The sequence below is a fragment of the Indicator indicator genome, chromosome 42 (genome assembly GCF_027791375.1).
Source record: "Indicator indicator isolate 239-I01 chromosome 42, UM_Iind_1.1, whole genome shotgun sequence".
Lineage (NCBI taxonomy): Eukaryota > Metazoa > Chordata > Aves > Piciformes > Indicatoridae > Indicator > Indicator indicator.
This window is the reverse complement of record NC_072051.1, coordinates 214,778-230,194: the sequence shown is the minus strand read 5'-3', so window position 1 is coordinate 230,194 and position 15,417 is coordinate 214,778. Positions and strand designations below refer to the sequence as shown.

Here is a 15,417-nt window from a genome sequence, read left to right as displayed (position 1 = left end):
GCATGGTGGGCATCCCATGGCAGAGAGCCAGAAGAAGTGTAAAAATGTCTTTTAATATAAATATAAATCCATCTGGAGGGCTGCAGGAGAGGCTGGTGCCCTGCAAGGGATGCCCAGGGCGAGGTGGACATGGTGGGGACCACGGGCACCTGTGCCAGGCCAGCGCTGGGGGAGAGAGCCAGGGCATCGGCTGGGCACCCTGCGGGCGGGCAGGGCTAGAGCCACGGCAGCAGCAGTGGCAGGGCCAGCAGGGCCAGCAGCCGGCGGCGCAGGGGTGTGGCCGAGCCCCGCAGCGTGGCCTGGTTGGTCTCGGCGGGTGGCGAGCTGTGGGCGCTGGCCAGGCGGCCGCGGGCGCTGCACAGCTCCTGCAGGTTGCCCTGGAACTGGATCTTGCGGGACTCCTGCCGCAGCGACTCCCAGATGGCCGCAGCCTCCTCGGGGCAGCTCGACAGCACTTTGCTGGCGCAGGCGTGGAAGTCGTCCCAGGACCTGTAGAGAGGGGCGGGAGCTGGGGATACCGCTGGTGACACCACCGCGGCAGCTCCCCCAGGGAGGGGACACTCACCTGCAGATGGTGTCCAGCTCCTGCGCCTCCTCGTCCCCCTCCTCCCGCTGCTGCCGGACTCTCTGTGCCATGCTGTCCCCCAGGCTGATGAGGCAGCTGGCGAAGCCCTTGTAGATGGTGTCACACTTCCCTGCCATGCTGACGGGCTCCTGGCTCATGGCTGCGGGGCAGAGACAGAGCTGGGACTCCGTGCACCAGCTGATAGACATCGGCCACCCGGCTCTGGGCAGCTGTCACCAGGTGGGGGTGACACTGGGCTCTGAAAGGTGGTTTGGGGCTGGCAGCCTGTTCTGTGCAGGACCAGAGCCTGGCATCTTTTCCCCAGGCTCTCGGAGTGAGCCTTCGCTCCTGGCCCTGACGAGGAGCACACGGTGTGATGACAGACACCCCCACCAGTGCTGCCGTGGGGCATGGAGCAGGGGCAGCAGCGTGGCAGCCACTTCTCCCCATCACTCCTGGGCTGTCCTGGGAGCCATCTGTCCTGGCCCTGATCCCCTGGCAGTGCCGATTAATCCCTGACCACAACAAGAAAAAAACAAAGGCAAAGGCTCAGCGAGCTGGGGTGGGGGACAGAAAGGAGCTGTGGCAGGGAAAGGGGGGTGAAAGAGAAAGGGGCAAGGGGAAAAAGAAAGGGACAGGGGAAAAGAGAGAGAAAGAGGCAAGGGGGAAGAGAGAGAAAGAGGGGGGGGGAAGAGAAAAAGAGGCAAGGGGTGGAAGAGAGAGAAAGAGGTGGGAGGGGAAGAGAGAGAAAGAGGTGGGAGAGGAAGAGAGAGAAAGAGGAAGAGCCAAACCATAGGAGGTGTGGGACTTGCGGGAGGGCTGTGTGTGTACTGCTCAGCGGTCTGTGTGTTGAGGAGAGTTCCAAAGGGGGTCCCCTGCTGGGAAGCAGCCGAAGGTTGCCCAGGGGCTGCTGAGGCAGCCAGGATGTCTCCAGGGAGCCCTGTGCCCTGCCGCTGGCATCCCATGGCTGTGCCCCTGGAACAAGGCCCTGAGCCAGGCTGCTGTGGCCAAGGCTAGCAGCAGGGTGAGTCCAGACCCCGGTGGAACACAGAGGGTGTTCAGGGAGAGAAAGCCGCGGGGCGGCTCCGAGGAAAGGCTCAGGCTGACTCCAACCACGTGGGTCACAAACACCTTAGGTGTCAATGGGAAAAGGGGAATCTGCTGCTCCTCTTTCTGAGCCGGCTGGACAAGGGTGTCTGCCAGCAGCCCAGGGACACACCAGCTAGAAGGGCCAGCAGATGCCTTCCCCCAGCTCGCTGATCCCTGCTGCGGGCTGGGTTTTGGCCTCCTCCATGAACCCTCCCCTCCACCCGGCACCCTCAGCATGAAGCTGGACAGGTCAGGTGAGGCAGGAGAAAGCAGGAAGGGAAATCAGCTCTGCTACTCCAGTGCAAGTCCACGGGGAGAAGTCCTGCTTCTGGCTCCACAGGGAAGGGAGCCCCAAAGGACACCAGGGAGGCAGTTTCCCAGGGTTCTGTGGAGCATCCCTGGCTCCAAGGTGTTCCAGCAGTCGTCCTGGTTCTGGGAAAGAGCCTGATTCATCCACCCTCCAAGCCTGAAAGCTGTCCCAGGCTTGGTGGTCCCTGTTCTCTAGCCTGAGCAGCGCTGGGGCAGGTTAGCCCTGGGTCCCTGAACCCCTTCTTCAGGACACGAGTGCCACCGGGTACCAGTGCCTGGAGCCCAGTGATGTCTTCCCTCGGCTCTGGGAGGAGCAGATGAGCAGGGAAAGGGGGCACGATGGTATTGGTGCGGTGCTAGAGCGCCGTTCCCAGCGGGCAAGTTGCCCTTCGGGCCCGGGGTGAGGGGGGCAGATGGGGCAGGCAGGGCTGGTTGCATGGACTGGTCCGGGCTGGAGAGCCGGACCCGAGCCCCCTCCCTGCCTGGGCAGAGGGACCCCAGGCGGAGCCGCTTTGCCCGTTGGCCGGCAGCGGGGGTCCCGGCTCCCACCCTTCAGCCTCCCACAGCCCCGGCGGGAACTCCCCCGGAGCTCCCGACTCGCAGGAGCACGGAGCTGCCCCCAGCTCCCGCCCCCGGCACTCACCGAGCTGCAGGAGCAGCAGGCAGACGAGACCCAGCAGCCGCCAGCAGCCGCAGCCCATGGTGAGGACCCCGCCGTGTGCTCCGCGCTCAGCCGCCACCGGCAGCTCCAGCCCCGCCGCACCGCCCCCGGCCCGGCCCCGCCCGGGCGGGTGGAGGAGCCTCACGGGGCCGGACTTCGGGCCACGCCAGTCCCCGGAGGGAGGAGCAGAAGGGAATTGGTCTTTTTGCTGTGTAAAGCGGAACGGTGGCTCCTGCCTGGGGGAGCAGACGACCACCAGCACCGGCACCAGCACCACTGGAGCCCCCAGGCTTTCGCGGGAAGGAAAAGCAGCTGCACACTGCTGGACTTGCCCACCAAAGCTCAAGCACAGACTCAGGGGCAGATCTGGAAAGAGAAAGGGCATCCCAGCCCCTCAGCTCCAGCCTGAAGGTGGCCCCTCCAAGATTTTTCATGTCCTCCAGGACTGCTTCCAGGCCAAGCTTTCCCACCACAGCACAACAGAAAGAAATCCCATTTTAAATTTTGTTTTTCCTCAAAAAGTTATTTATTGAATCGTTCTTAATGTTAATCCAAAAACCCAAACCAAAACAACCAACAAAACAAACCTTCAGAATCTAGATAAAAAGAAAGCCCCTGGTGTAAATCCAAACTCAACATCTGACCCATGGACATGCTCCAATACACAACAGAACCAATGGCCCCCAGGCTGCTGGGGTGCCTGCCCCTGCCAACCCACAGCACTTCCTTAGACCTGCCTGCACCCTGACCAGTGAGGGTTGGGAGGTGACAACACCCCAGAGCCCTCCCAGCTACTCCCTCTGCCAGGGAGGAGGAGTTGGAGTCCTTGACCAAGGTATGGCTGCTGGGTTCTGGTCAAGGAGCAGGTGTGGGAGCAGCCCCTGTGCTGGGGGCAGAGTGAGCACCTCCCTGCTCCTCTGGCTCACTGACAGGGGGAAAAAGCCACCAGCACCTGCCGGGCTCGGGGTCGGAGGGGCAGGAGCAGGACACAGCCCTCCAGAGAGGCTGCTGGAGGAACATCAGCCAGGGGAGTGCTTGGGGACTCTCTGGAACTATACACAGGGTGGCCTTGGAGACATCACACACACCTTGATCGGGTTCCTGGCAAGAGCTCTTACCACATGCCGCATGTGGTTAGTAACTAACTGGAGCTGCTGGTGGGCTCCCACGCAGCGCCCCCATGGGAGCCAGGGTGTCCTAGGTCATGCCAGGGGTGACCAGGCCCTGCAGCATGATCATGAGGCGCCGTGCAGGCTTGCTCAGCGTGTTGTGGGATTCCACCTGCAGGAACTGGAACAGCTTCTGCCGCACCTGGTTCATGACGGACCCCATGTGGTCTCGGGTGATGGGGTCACTGTGGTCCAGGTGCATCACCGCTTCCTCCAAGTAACTGAAGGAGAGAGAACAGGGTTAGAGCCAACCCAAACATTGGATCCCAGCTGGATTTCAGTCATTTCAGCACTGAAGGTGAACAGACACGCAAGCTCAGAACGGGGCATTCGGCGTTACTGACTCCAGTGGAGTCCACCCAGCCCCTCTGCAACACACAGGGGCAGCCTCCAGAATGTGCTACACGATCCAGCTGCCTGAACCAAAAGTCCATGCAGAGCTGGAGGTGGCACTTGGCCACAGGCCACGCCTGGTTGCAGCTCTGTAGATACCTTCTAGATGTCTTTTTAGCATGAGGCAAAATTAGTCACTTATTAGAATCACAGAATAGTTTGGCTTGGAAAAGCCCTCCAGGGTCATCCACTCCAACCAGCAACCCAACACCACCATGACTACTAAACCCCAAGTGCCATGGCCACAGGTTCTGGAACACCTCCAGGCATGGGGACTCCACCCACCTCCCAGAGCAGCCTGTGCCAATCCCTGACCACTCTTGCAGCAAAGAAAAATTTCCTCATCTCCAACCTAAGCCTTTCCTGGCACAATTCCAGGCCATTTCCTCTCCTTCTATCACCTGAGACCAGGGAAAAGAGCCCAACACCCACCTCACTGAAGCCACCTTTCAGGAGGAAGGAATACATCCTCAGCAGTGAGGTTTACTTCATGTAGGAGGATGTTGAAGGCCTTCCAATGAGTCTGTCCAGGAAGGGCTGAGGCAGAGCAGGAATTTTACCACTGAGCCTTTCTGAGGTTCAAACAAGCCATGAGTGTAGGACACCATGGCTACTGCAAATGGCTTTCACCAGCAGACCAGCCTGAGCTTCAGCTCCAAGTAGCATCTCCCCACATAAAACTCTTGGTTCAGCTTTGCTAACTTGAGAACTTGAGTTAAAAACCTGATTTGAGTCTGTTCCTCCTACAAGTCCTGATCAGAACCCTCAGGTCCAAGATAGTTTTTGAGGGCAGGGGTTTGACTCACAGACTAAAAAGTCCATGGCAAGTCTGAGCACAGTCACTATACTGTCACCTGAGCTGTGCTTGGAACATCAGACAGACATCCCTTCAGCAGCTCCTGCTGTCACCTCCCACTGAACCCATCAGCAGTCACAACCAGAAACTGCCGACACGAAGTCCAGCCATGGGCTGCAAACTGAGGAGACAGCAAAGCTGCTCCAGCTCTGGTCAAAGCTCCACCTTCTGCTTCCAGGCAGTGAACTGAAAGGCAGAGGAGGGGCAGGTCCCCCTCAGAGCAGCCCTGGTGCTCTGGTCACTCACTTCAGCTTCAGCTCCGTACGGGTACCCAGGTCGGAGGAGAGCTGCTGGATGAGGGAGAGCAGCACAGGCTGGGACAGGGGGCAGGGGTGCTGCCCAAACACCTGCTGAGTGTCCACAGTCTCACAGACGTACAGCACCAGGTTGAGGTCAGCTGCTGTCAGAGCCTGCAAGGAAGACACAGCTACAACTCACAGACTGTTCAGAGTCCCAGTGTGGTGGGGGTTGGGAGGAACCTCTGGAGATCACAATCGCCAGGGGGGTTGGAAGCTCTCTACGACCTCTCCGGGCAGCCTGCTCCAGGTCTCCAGCACCCTCACACCAAACAAGTTTCGTCTTCTGCTCAGGTGGAACCTCCTGGATTCCAATCTGTGCCCTCTGCCCCTTGTCCTGTCTCTGGGCAACACTGAGCAGAGTCTGGCCCCAGCCTCTTGCCCCCCACAGGTCCTGCCTGGAGAGGTTCAGGAAGCTGCTGCTCTTCAGGGGCACACCACATGCCACTGCTGCTGGCAACACAGCTCCAGCTTACCTGAGCGCTGGCTCCGTCCTGCCAGGGCACGGGCAGGGAGGGAAGAAATCATCTGCCACCAAACCATGGGGCCTGCAGGGATCTGGCTGAAACTGCTGGAGAGTGCAGCCCTCCAGCAGTCTACCACCATGGGTCTTCGCAGTTAGCTCCCACTGTGGGACTCTGTGCCCAGCTCAAGGAACCCTTTTTGCTCAGCTCCATCCCCACCATGCAGCAATGCCCGCTGCCAGGGAGCCCAGGTACCTGCTGGAAAGCCTGGTTGAGGTGTCCCTGCTGGAGCATCTGCAGGATGTGGGTTTGCTGAGCCTGGAAGTCCAGGTGTGTGGAGGGGATGGGAGTGCCGGCCGCAGAGCGCATGGCCTGCACGATGCTGGAGGTGACCACTGCCTGCTGCTCCTTCATGGCCAGGCTCACCTCTCCTTTGATAACTCTCTGCACCTGGGCCAAGATAGTCTCCTGCATGCTGAAAAAAACAATCCAAAGGCATCTCTAAGCATGAAGAGCTGAGGGACAGCACCACACAGAGCCTGTCCCAGCCAGGAAGCACAGCCCTGCCTGTTCCCCGTGTGGCTCCCCGAGGGTTAACCCCAGCTGCCCTGAGGGACAGGCACTGGGACTGGCTGCTGTGGTGCATGGGGGATGCTGGGGTTCTGTGCAGGGGTGCTGGGGGGGCAATCAGCATGGGGAGCTTTTACAAGCCCTTGTTCATAAGCAATGCTGCTCAGCTCTGGGCACCGCCAGCCTCCTGCAGCAGCTCTGCTGGATGCTGACTGCTGCTCTGCGGTGACACCTTCAGAATGAGAACACACTGAGGCTCACAGGCTGGTCTGGGGGGAAGAGGCTTTTCAGGGTCATCCAGTCCAACCCCCTGCAGCCAGCAAGGACATCTGCAGCCAGAGCAGGTTGCTCACAGCCACAATCAACCCGACCTGCAGTGGTGCCAGCCAGGGGGCAGCTCCCACCTCTCTGGGCAGCCTGGGCCAGGCTCTCCCCACCCTCAGGGTCAAACATTTCTCCCTTCTCTCCACTCTCAATCTCCCTCTTTCAGTTCAGACCATCACCCCTTGGCCTGTCTCCACAAGCCCTGCTCCAAACTCTGTCCACAGCTTTCTCAGAGTCCCTTCCAGCACTGCAAGGCCACCAGAAGGTGTCCCTGGAGCCTTCTCTTCTCCAGACTGCCCAAGCCCAACTCTCTCAGCCTGGCCTCACAGCAGAGGGCTTCCAGCCCTGCCAGCATTGCTGTGGCCTCCTCTGGCCCTGCTCCAACAGGTACCTGGAGCTGTCTGTGCTGTGCTGAGGACCCCAGAGCTGCCCCAGCACAGGGAGGGAAGTCTCAGCAGAGCACAGCAGAGGGGCAGAATCCCCTCCCTGCCCCTGCTGCCCACACTGCCGGGGATCAGCCCGGGCATGCTGGGGCTGGTCTGGCAGTGCTTGGTGCCAGCTCCAGCTTTGCACCCCCAAAAGTCCTTCTCCTCAGGGCTGCTCTCCAGCCCTTCTTACAGTCATAGAATGGTCCAGGCCAGAAGGGATCTCCAAAGCTCATCCTGTCAGCAGGGAATCCTCTGCAATCAGCAGGGAATCCTCCAGATCAGGTTGCCCAGAGCCCTGTTCAGCCTCACCTTGAACATCTCCAGGGATGGAGCCTCAACCACCTCCCTGAGCTACCTGTTGCAGTGTTCCAGCAGCCTCCTGGTGCAGAACTTGTTCCTCACATCCAACCTAAATCTGCTCTACTCTACTTTGAAGCCATTGCCCCTGGTCCTGTCCCTGCAGGCCTTCAGGAACAGTCTCTCTCCATGCTTCCTGGAGCCCCTTCAGGTACTAGCAGGCTGCTCTAAGGTCTCCCTGGAGCTTTCTCTGCTCCAGGCTGCACAGCCCCAGCTCCCTCAGCCTGTCCTCATAGCAGAGGTGCTCCACCCTCCTGATCATTTTCCTGGCCCTCCTCTGGACCCTCTCCATCAGGTCCATGTCCTTCCTATATCGAGGGCTTCAGACCTGCACACAGCACTGCAGGTGAGGCCTCACCAGAGCAGAACAAAGTAGCAGAATCACCTCTCTGGCTCTGCTGGCAACGCTGCTTTGGATGCAGCCCAGGGCCATAGGCTTTCTGTGCTGCAAGCTCACACTGCCTGCTGCTGTCCAGCTTCTCCCCCACCAGCACCCCCAAGCCCTTTTCCTCAGGGTTGCTTTCTATCACCTCCTCCCCCAGCCTGTACTGACACTGAGAATTGCTCTGGCCCCAGCCCGGACTGATACTGGGGGTTGTCCTGACTCAGGGGCACAACCTTGCCCTTGGCCTTCCTTGCACTGGGCCTGTGACTCCTCAGAAGCCTTTTCACGGTGCACCTTTGCCCAAGGGTTGTGCTTTCTTATTAAGGGCATGAAACGGCAGATCTGCTCCAGCAGAGGCAGAGCAGCAGGACTGCCCTGAGAGCACACAGTCCACACAACCAGGACTGGCTCTGGCAGCCTTCCTGGCAAGCCTGGTCTGCACTGAAGAGTCAGATGTCCTCTGACATATCTTCTTGAGGCTTAAAATAACCTTGGTGTTCTGCCCTGCAGGTGACCACTGAATGCCTGGCAACCCACCACCAGCTTCGCACCAAGACTGTGCTGCAGGCATCACAGGATCACATCCTGAAACCAGGATGGCCAAGCATGAATTGCTCCAGAGCAGCTGGGAGGGCAGAGCAACCTGCAGAAACTGGTGGTGTGCCTGAGGACACAGTTCAGGAGAAAATCCTTCCCAAGACCAGAAGAAGGTTTCAGAACAGGCAGGTTAGTCAGAGATGAGCATGCTTTTGGGCTGCCTGAGGTCCTTGTGTCCTCCAGCATGGGACACTTGAAGAGCCAGCCCTGAGCTCCCAGATGCAGCAGTGACACAGTTGGTTGTTAGAAACCCTCTGTGACCTTCATTTTGTGCCCCTCGTCATGTCCCTGGGCACCACTAACAAGATTCTGGCCCCATCCTCTTGCCCCCCACCCTCTGGGCATCAATAGCACTGAGAAGACAAATGCAGTCCCCAGGAGCCAATGGCTTGCTCCAGCACAAGCAGGGAGAGGCTGTGGGGACGCAGAGGACAGCTCTCAGTGCCACCTCTGCCCACAAGGCCAGCAGCAGCTTACTTGCCCACGATGACGTGCAGCTGGTGCTGCAGCTCGCTGTGGACGCCGGCAGCCACGCTGGATGCCAGCTGCTCCGCGCTGCTCTGCAAGCTGCCCATGAGCTGCCGCAGCTGAGCCAGCAGCGGCTCCCGGGCCTCCTGCTCTCGCAGCTTCTTGTTCTTCAGGTGAGCCTCCAGCTGCTGGATATCTGCAAGGAGCAGAGAGGAAAGCCTGTAGAGATGGCCTGGGCAGAAACACAACTGCCAGGCTCCCCATGTTCTCCAGCAGGGCAGTGATGGAGTCAGTTTGTGAGCAGAGAGAAGGGACAAAGCACAGATCTTGTCCTGGGCTGTGTCACACTCAGCTGGGGGCCCTGACCTCACCATGCAGGAGCACAGGGCACAGCAACAAAGCCACCAGCTGCCCTGTGACAGACCTGCACAGCCCCTGCTGGATCAGAGCAGGAAGAAGGTGGCACCAAGGTATTTTATTTCACACACAGAATGAGATCTGCATTAGTGATGGAGTTCAGTGACAGTGAAGAAATAGAAGGAACATTTCTGACCAAAGAATCATGTGTGCACAGATCAGAAACCTGTATTTTTAAGTATTTTATGAAATGGTGTGATCATAAGGGAGAAGGATGTAAGCTCTGTGTACTTGTGAGGAAGACTGCACAAAACCCAGCAGCAGGAGACACTGCTGACCTGCAGACAGCAGGCTATGAAGAGCAGAGGTAAACCCCTGTTCTTATTTCTGCTTCCATTGCCCAGGTGTAGAATGGGGTACACAGAGGAGCTAAGAGATGAAACAGTCACCAGTGGGACCGGGAGAGGTCAAGAAGGGAGAAGAGGCCAAGCCACAGAGAAAAGCCAGGCGAAAAGGCACTCACACTCCTGTGTGCCCTGCTTGAAGGTGTCATTGATCTGCTGGAACATGGCCTGGCAGCTCTTCTCGAAGGCTGGCAGGACCACGCTCTGGAAGGTTTCTCTGTAGGCTGCCTGGATGGGGCCCTGCAGGGTGTCAGCTGTTGCCCTCACAATGGTGTCTGTAAGGTTCTGGCAAGCACACAGAGAAGAGTCCACAAGTTCACAACAGCCTGTGACAGGCTGGGATGCGAGCACAGGCTGCAGCTCTGGGCAGCACCCACACCACCCCAGGACAGCCTAGTGCCAGCAGTGTCAGACCCAGCAGCTGAGCTGATGGTACCAGGAGACAGCTTGGAGCAGTGGCAGCTAACCTGGCCCCACCCCCATCCAGAGGTACAGGGGAGAGGAAGGAGTGAGAGGTTGCTCCCCAGGCAGGTGACAACTGGATGTCCCCAGCTGCAGCTTGGCTCTCCTTACCTTGGACTTCACGAGCTTGGTGATGCTCTCCTTCAGGGTCCCCTCCACAGCAGTGAGCTTGGCAGCCATGTTGTTACTGAGCTGCCCAGCAACAGGATCCATGCTCTTGGAAATGCCTAGGGACAACACAGCCACGTCCAAGCTGCAGCCTCAAGCCTCAGTCAGACTTCAAAACCCAAACCAAAATGGGGGTATGACAGAGCTTGGCTATGGCACAAGCTCCAGCTAAGGCTGGACATCAGGAGAAACTTTGCTAAGAGGGTGGTACAGCTCTGGAAGTCACCAGAGGCTGTGGCACCTCCAGCCTTGAAGGCTTTCAAGACTTGTCCCAATAAAAGCTGCCCTATGACTGACCTGGTCTAGAATAGTGGGCATCCCTGCCTGGCACAGAATCGGGGGCACCAAGAGCTGCAGGGGGCTTTCCCACCAGTACTGCCTTGAACATTCCTGTGCATGCATGGTGCCAGTGTGTCCAGGAAGGGTAGAGAAGAGTCTGAGCTTGCTCCAGACAAGCCTCAGCATCTCAGAGCTCATTAGCCTCTCCTGTCTTCCTCTACTGAACAGCCTCCCACAGCTCTATGGATGCCAAGCCCAAGCTTTCTGCAAAGCCATCCCCTCCAACAGCCTCCTGCTCCTCCCAGAGCCTGCAGTGGGGCCCTCAGTGCAGGGCCTGCAGGGGGCACAGGGCCTGCAGGGGGCACAGGGCCTGCAGGGGGCACAGGGCCTGCAGGGGGCACAGGGCCTGCAGGGGGCACAGGGCCTGCAGGGGGCACACAGGAGGCCTTGCAGCTGCAGCAGGCAGCAGCACTCACACTGAGGGATGGTCTTCTTCAGCTCCTCGCGGATGGTCCTGTCCAGGCGGCTGTAGAGCGCGGTGGAGAGGGACTGAGTGAGCTGCTGGTGCAGGTGCTCATGCAGCTGCCCATTGCGCTGCTGGCCCTCCGTCAGCGCCCGGTCCAGCCTCCTCTCTGGCAGCAGCCGTTAAGGAGAACAAGCAGGGCTCCTCCTGAGCACAGAGGTGGTCACCAGCCTCCTCTCCTGAGGCCTGAGAGAGAGCTTGCAGCTCTGCTGGAAGAAGGGCCTGAGAACACTGCAGAGGTGCTCCTGTCCACAGCAGGGTGCCCTCAACAAATCAGGGGGACAGAAGAGCCCTGAAGGTGTGGGAGAAAAGCCAACAGCTACAAGAAGCTTGATGACAGAATCAGTGTCACAGAATGGTCTGGGTTGGAAGGGACCCTAAAGATGCCAATGGATGTGTTCCCTGAACACTGGGGGTTGACTCAGCTGCCCCTGGAGGCAGCTCAGCCCCCACGGGCCTCTGCTGCAGGACAGGGGACGGAAGAGGGAGGGTCAAGGTGAGGAAGCTCAGGGTTGAACTGCTGAGCACAGTGTCACAGGGTATGGGATGTCCCTTTGGGCAGCTGGGGGTGGCTGTCCCAGCCATGTCACCTCTCTGCTTCTTGCCCCCCCTCAGCCTGCTTACTGGTGGAGCACGAGAAGCAGAGCGGCCATGGCAGGGTAGCAAGAGCAAATCCATCAGTGTGCAGAAGAATGCAGCCTGCAGGTGGAGGGAGGTTCTCCTCCTGCTCTACACTGTCCTGGTGAGGCCACACCTGGAGTCCTGGCTCCAGTTCTGGGCTCCCCAGTTCAGGAGGGACAGGGAACTGCTGGAGAGAGTCCAAGGGAAGCTCCAAAGCTGCTGAGGGGCCTGGAGCAGCTCTGTGAGGAGCAAAGGCTGAGAGCCCTGGGGCTGAGAGCCTGCAGAAGAGCAGCCCCAGAGGGGAGCTGAGCAATGCTCAGCAAGAGCTAAAGGTGCTGTGGGGTGCAAGAGGCTGGGGCCAGGCTCAGTGGTGCCCAGGGACAGGCCAAGGGGCAGAGGGCACAAACTGGAACCCAGGAGGTTCTACCTGAGCAGGAGGAGAAAGTTGTTTGGTGTGAGGGTGCTGGAGGCCTGGAACAGGCTGCCCAGAGAGGTTGTGGTGTCCTTGTGTGGAGAGCTTCCAACCCCCCCTGGCCATTGTGACATTGGGCAAGCTGCTGTGGGTACCCTGCTTTAGCAAGGGGGTTGGACTGGGTGATCTCCAGAGGTCCCTTCCAACCCCTCCATGCTGGGACTCTGGGTTAAAAAAAAAATTGTGGTACCACAACTCTCTGAAAAGGCCAACACACAACACTGAGACAAACCTTTGCTCACCAAAGAGCAAAGAGATCCAGGGGAGAAAGGAAGTTGGGTAGGCAGTTAAAAACCAGAAATTCCAACCCCAGAGCATAGCTCTGGATTCCAAACTTCTGTAGAAAGCTGTCCATGAAAACAGCCTGGGTGTCAAAGGGAGAGTTCAAACTAATGAACAGAGAGAGAATAAGGAATCACTGCCAGGTCTTACAGATCAGGAGTGCTGCCAGACACAAAAACAGGCAATGAGGTCTCCCCTCAGCCTCCTCCACACTAAACACCCCAAGGTCGACCCCAGCCCTGTTCTCCAGACCTTTCCCCAGCATCACTGCCCTTTCTCTGAACCTGCTCCAGCCCTCAATGTCCTTCTTAGAGCGAGGGACCCAAACTGACCCCAGGATTTGAGGTGCGGCCTCACCAGTGCCCAGTACGGGGCACAATCACCCAGCACTGCCAGGGCACCACTAAACCATGGCCCTCAGCACCACATCTCCACAGCTTTGAAACTCTTCCAGGATGGGGACTGCAGCACTGGTCTGAGCAGCCTCGGCCAGGCCTTGACAACCCTCAAGGAGAAAAAGTTGTTCCTTGTGGCCAACCTAAACCTCCCCTGGGGCAAACTGAGGCTTTTCCTCTTGTCCTATCACTTGTTACTAGGGAGTAACAAGTCTCCCCACCTGTCTCAAGCTTCTTTCAGGGAGTTGTAGAGAGAAAAGAGGTCTCCTCTCAGCCTCCTCTTCTCCAGGTCCCTCAGCTGCTCCTCCCCAGCCCTGTTCTCTGGCACATGGTGCACACATGGGTACAGAGCAGGTCACCCCAAGATCACCTGTGCAGCATGACATTCAGAAGCTGTTCCTGGTTCAAGTACTGACTCTCCTTGACTAGGCAAGGACCATCCCATAGCTACTGCTCTGCAGCTGGCCCCTCCTGTTGTAGGGGCCCCTGTGAAGGGCACCTCCAGTCTGCTCCAGCCTTGTGACATTTACAGTCTGAATGGACAAGTAGATTTAGTGGCATGGAGGAGCTCCACATCCTTCTCCATTCTATTTCTGAGTTCCTTGCCCTTGGAAAGGGACCAGGAGGAACTGAAATGGTTATGGTGAACATGACTGCACCTACAGCCCACCGCACCGAGACCCTTCTGAGCCTTCCTCACGGCTCTCATCTGCCTTGCAGCCTCCCACTCCCCCTGCACGCAAGTGTGAAGGATACGCTCCTGCTCCTGCTGGGAGTCGAGCACCCTCTCCACATGGCCCATCAGGGAGCTCTGGATGGCATCGAGGTGGTCTGTGAGTCTCTGCAGCAGCTCCACCTGGTTCTGCCGCAGCTCGGAGAGCTCTCGCTGCTGGCTCCTCAGGATGCACATCAGCTCCTCCTGGAACTCAGGGGTCACCTGGATGTGCAGGGCATAAGTCCTCAGTGGTCACAGAATGGGAGCTCAGGCAAGCTTTCTGCCAAGCATTAACTCCACTGCCTAGGCACTGAAGGGTAACACAAAACAGAAAATGGGGCCAGGATAATGCCCATTTCCAAGGCTTCTGTCCCAAGAAATAAGCTGGGAAAGCAAGGTACATGGAGCTCCTGCATGGGGTGAGTGAGTGAGTGCTCAGGACATCAGCTGTGCAGTCAAGAACAGAGTGGGGGCAAGGGAGGGGAGAGAAAGAGGAGGGGGGGGCCAAGGGAGGGGAGAGAAAGAGGAGGGGGGGGCCAAGGGAGGGGAGAGAAAGAGGAGGGGGGGGCCAAGGGAGGGGAGAGAAAGAGGAGGGGGGGGCCAAGGGAGGGGAGAGAAAGAGGAGGGGGGGGCCAAGGGAGGGGAGAGAAAGAGGAGGGGGGGGCCAAGGGAGGGGAGAGAAAGAAGCGGGGGGGCCAAGGAAGGGGAGAGAAAGAAGCGGGGGGGCCAAGGGAGGGGAGACAAAGAAGCGGGGGGGCCAAGGGAGGGGAGACAAAGAAGCGGGGGGGCCAAGGGAGGGGAGACAAAGAAGAGGGGGGGCCAAGGGAGGGGAGACAAAGAAGAGGGGGGGCCAAGGGAGGGGAGACAAAGAAGAGGGGGGGGCAAGGGAGGGGAGACAAAGAAGAGGGGGGGCCAAGGGAGGGGAGACAAAGAAGAGGGGGGGGCAAGGGAGGAGAACAGATCCTGTTCACTTCTGGCCAGGTACTGAGAGTCTTTAGGCTCTATTTGAGCTCCAACACTTCTGAGAGAGCAGTGCAATGAGCAGAGCTAAAAGGTTTCCCAGAGCGCTTTCACAGCTCTTTCAGTGGTTTCTGAAGAACAAGACAAGCACACATCTCTAGTTCACCATCACTCCACCTGCTCAGAAGGGCAGTTTAAGTGCAGACACTTGTCTGAGAGCACTTCCTGCCTGGTACAGAGCTCCTATCAACAGGGGTAAGAAATTCCAGCAGGTCAGTCCCACTGTGACCCTTCCTCTGCTGGGAACAGCCCATGCTGATGCCAGCACAGGCAAGCAGGGGTGAGGAAATGAATGGTGGTGTCTCAGAGGGCTTGTCAGAAGACAGAAGTGCACAGTGACATGCAAAGACAAGGAGTCAGCACTGAGCAGCTCCTCTGCTGCACAAAGCAGAGAGCAAAGCAGTAACAAGGCCAACTGCAGCCCCACCTCAGGCTGCCCTGGCACAGCAGGGGCCCACAGAACTTGGAGGAACTGGGGCGAACTTTCCCTCAGGTCTTCAGCAGGACAGTACTAGAGCTGAAGCATGGTGCCCTTGGCACAGACTGCAGAGCAGCTATGACTCACCTGGTTGTTAGAGGATCTTGGTGACTGGTTCACATCCCTGGAAACAGAAAAAGAGAAAGCAGCAGTGCGCTGCTGTCCATGAGCTGCTCGTGGCACTCAGGTACAGATCACACAATTCATGGCTGCTTTGGGTTTGACACTCCACTCCTACTCCTGTTTTGCCTAGCACAACATGAAGAGAGGCAGGAAGGTGATGGAATCCCTCCAGTATGGCAACTCCATC

The 15,417-nt window shown here is 58.4% G+C and overlaps 2 protein-coding genes across 2 annotated transcripts in view; both read right to left on the bottom strand.

Moving 5' to 3' along the window:
* Positions 1 to 215: 215 nt before the first annotated feature.
* NRN1L (neuritin 1 like) lies at positions 216 to 2,664 on the bottom strand. The gene is made up of 3 exons (XM_054397208.1): positions 2,607 to 2,664; positions 566 to 725; positions 216 to 489 (listed from the first exon to the last, which is right to left on the bottom strand). The coding sequence occupies exons 1-3, from the start codon at positions 2,662 to 2,664 to the stop codon at positions 216 to 218; spliced, it is 492 nt and encodes a 163-aa protein (XP_054253183.1).
* Positions 2,665 to 3,772: 1,108 nt separating this feature from the next.
* EDC4 (enhancer of mRNA decapping 4) overlaps positions 3,773 to 15,417 on the bottom strand; it is a 46,623-nt gene continuing 34,978 nt past the window's right edge. Inside the window, exons 22-30 of the mRNA XM_054397175.1 lie at positions 15,195 to 15,231; positions 13,651 to 13,831; positions 11,078 to 11,233; positions 10,266 to 10,381; positions 9,812 to 9,977; positions 8,941 to 9,127; positions 6,058 to 6,277; positions 5,289 to 5,452; positions 3,773 to 4,014 (exon numbers count right to left, since the gene is read on the bottom strand). Of these exons, the coding sequence (XP_054253150.1) occupies positions 3,822 to 4,014; positions 5,289 to 5,452; positions 6,058 to 6,277; positions 8,941 to 9,127; positions 9,812 to 9,977; positions 10,266 to 10,381; positions 11,078 to 11,233; positions 13,651 to 13,831; positions 15,195 to 15,231 (1,420 nt within the window). The 3' untranslated portion in view covers positions 3,773 to 3,821. The remainder of the gene's footprint in view (positions 4,015 to 5,288; positions 5,453 to 6,057; positions 6,278 to 8,940; positions 9,128 to 9,811; positions 9,978 to 10,265; positions 10,382 to 11,077; positions 11,234 to 13,650; positions 13,832 to 15,194; positions 15,232 to 15,417) is intronic.

Bases quoted from the DNA above. Each gene is read 5' to 3' on its own strand.
- NRN1L (XM_054397208.1), bottom strand. From the start codon at position 2,664: ATGGGCTGCGGCTGCTGGCGGCTGCTGGGTCTCGTCTGCCTGCTGCTC. The intron at 726-2,606 runs GTGAGTGCCGGG...TCTGCCCCGCAG, and splicing joins CCTGCTGCTCCTGCAGCTCG to CCATGAGCCAGGAGCCCGTC. The intron at 490-565 runs GTGAGTGTCCCC...CCCTCTCTACAG, and splicing joins GAGCTGGACACCATCTGCAG to GTCCTGGGACGACTTCCACG.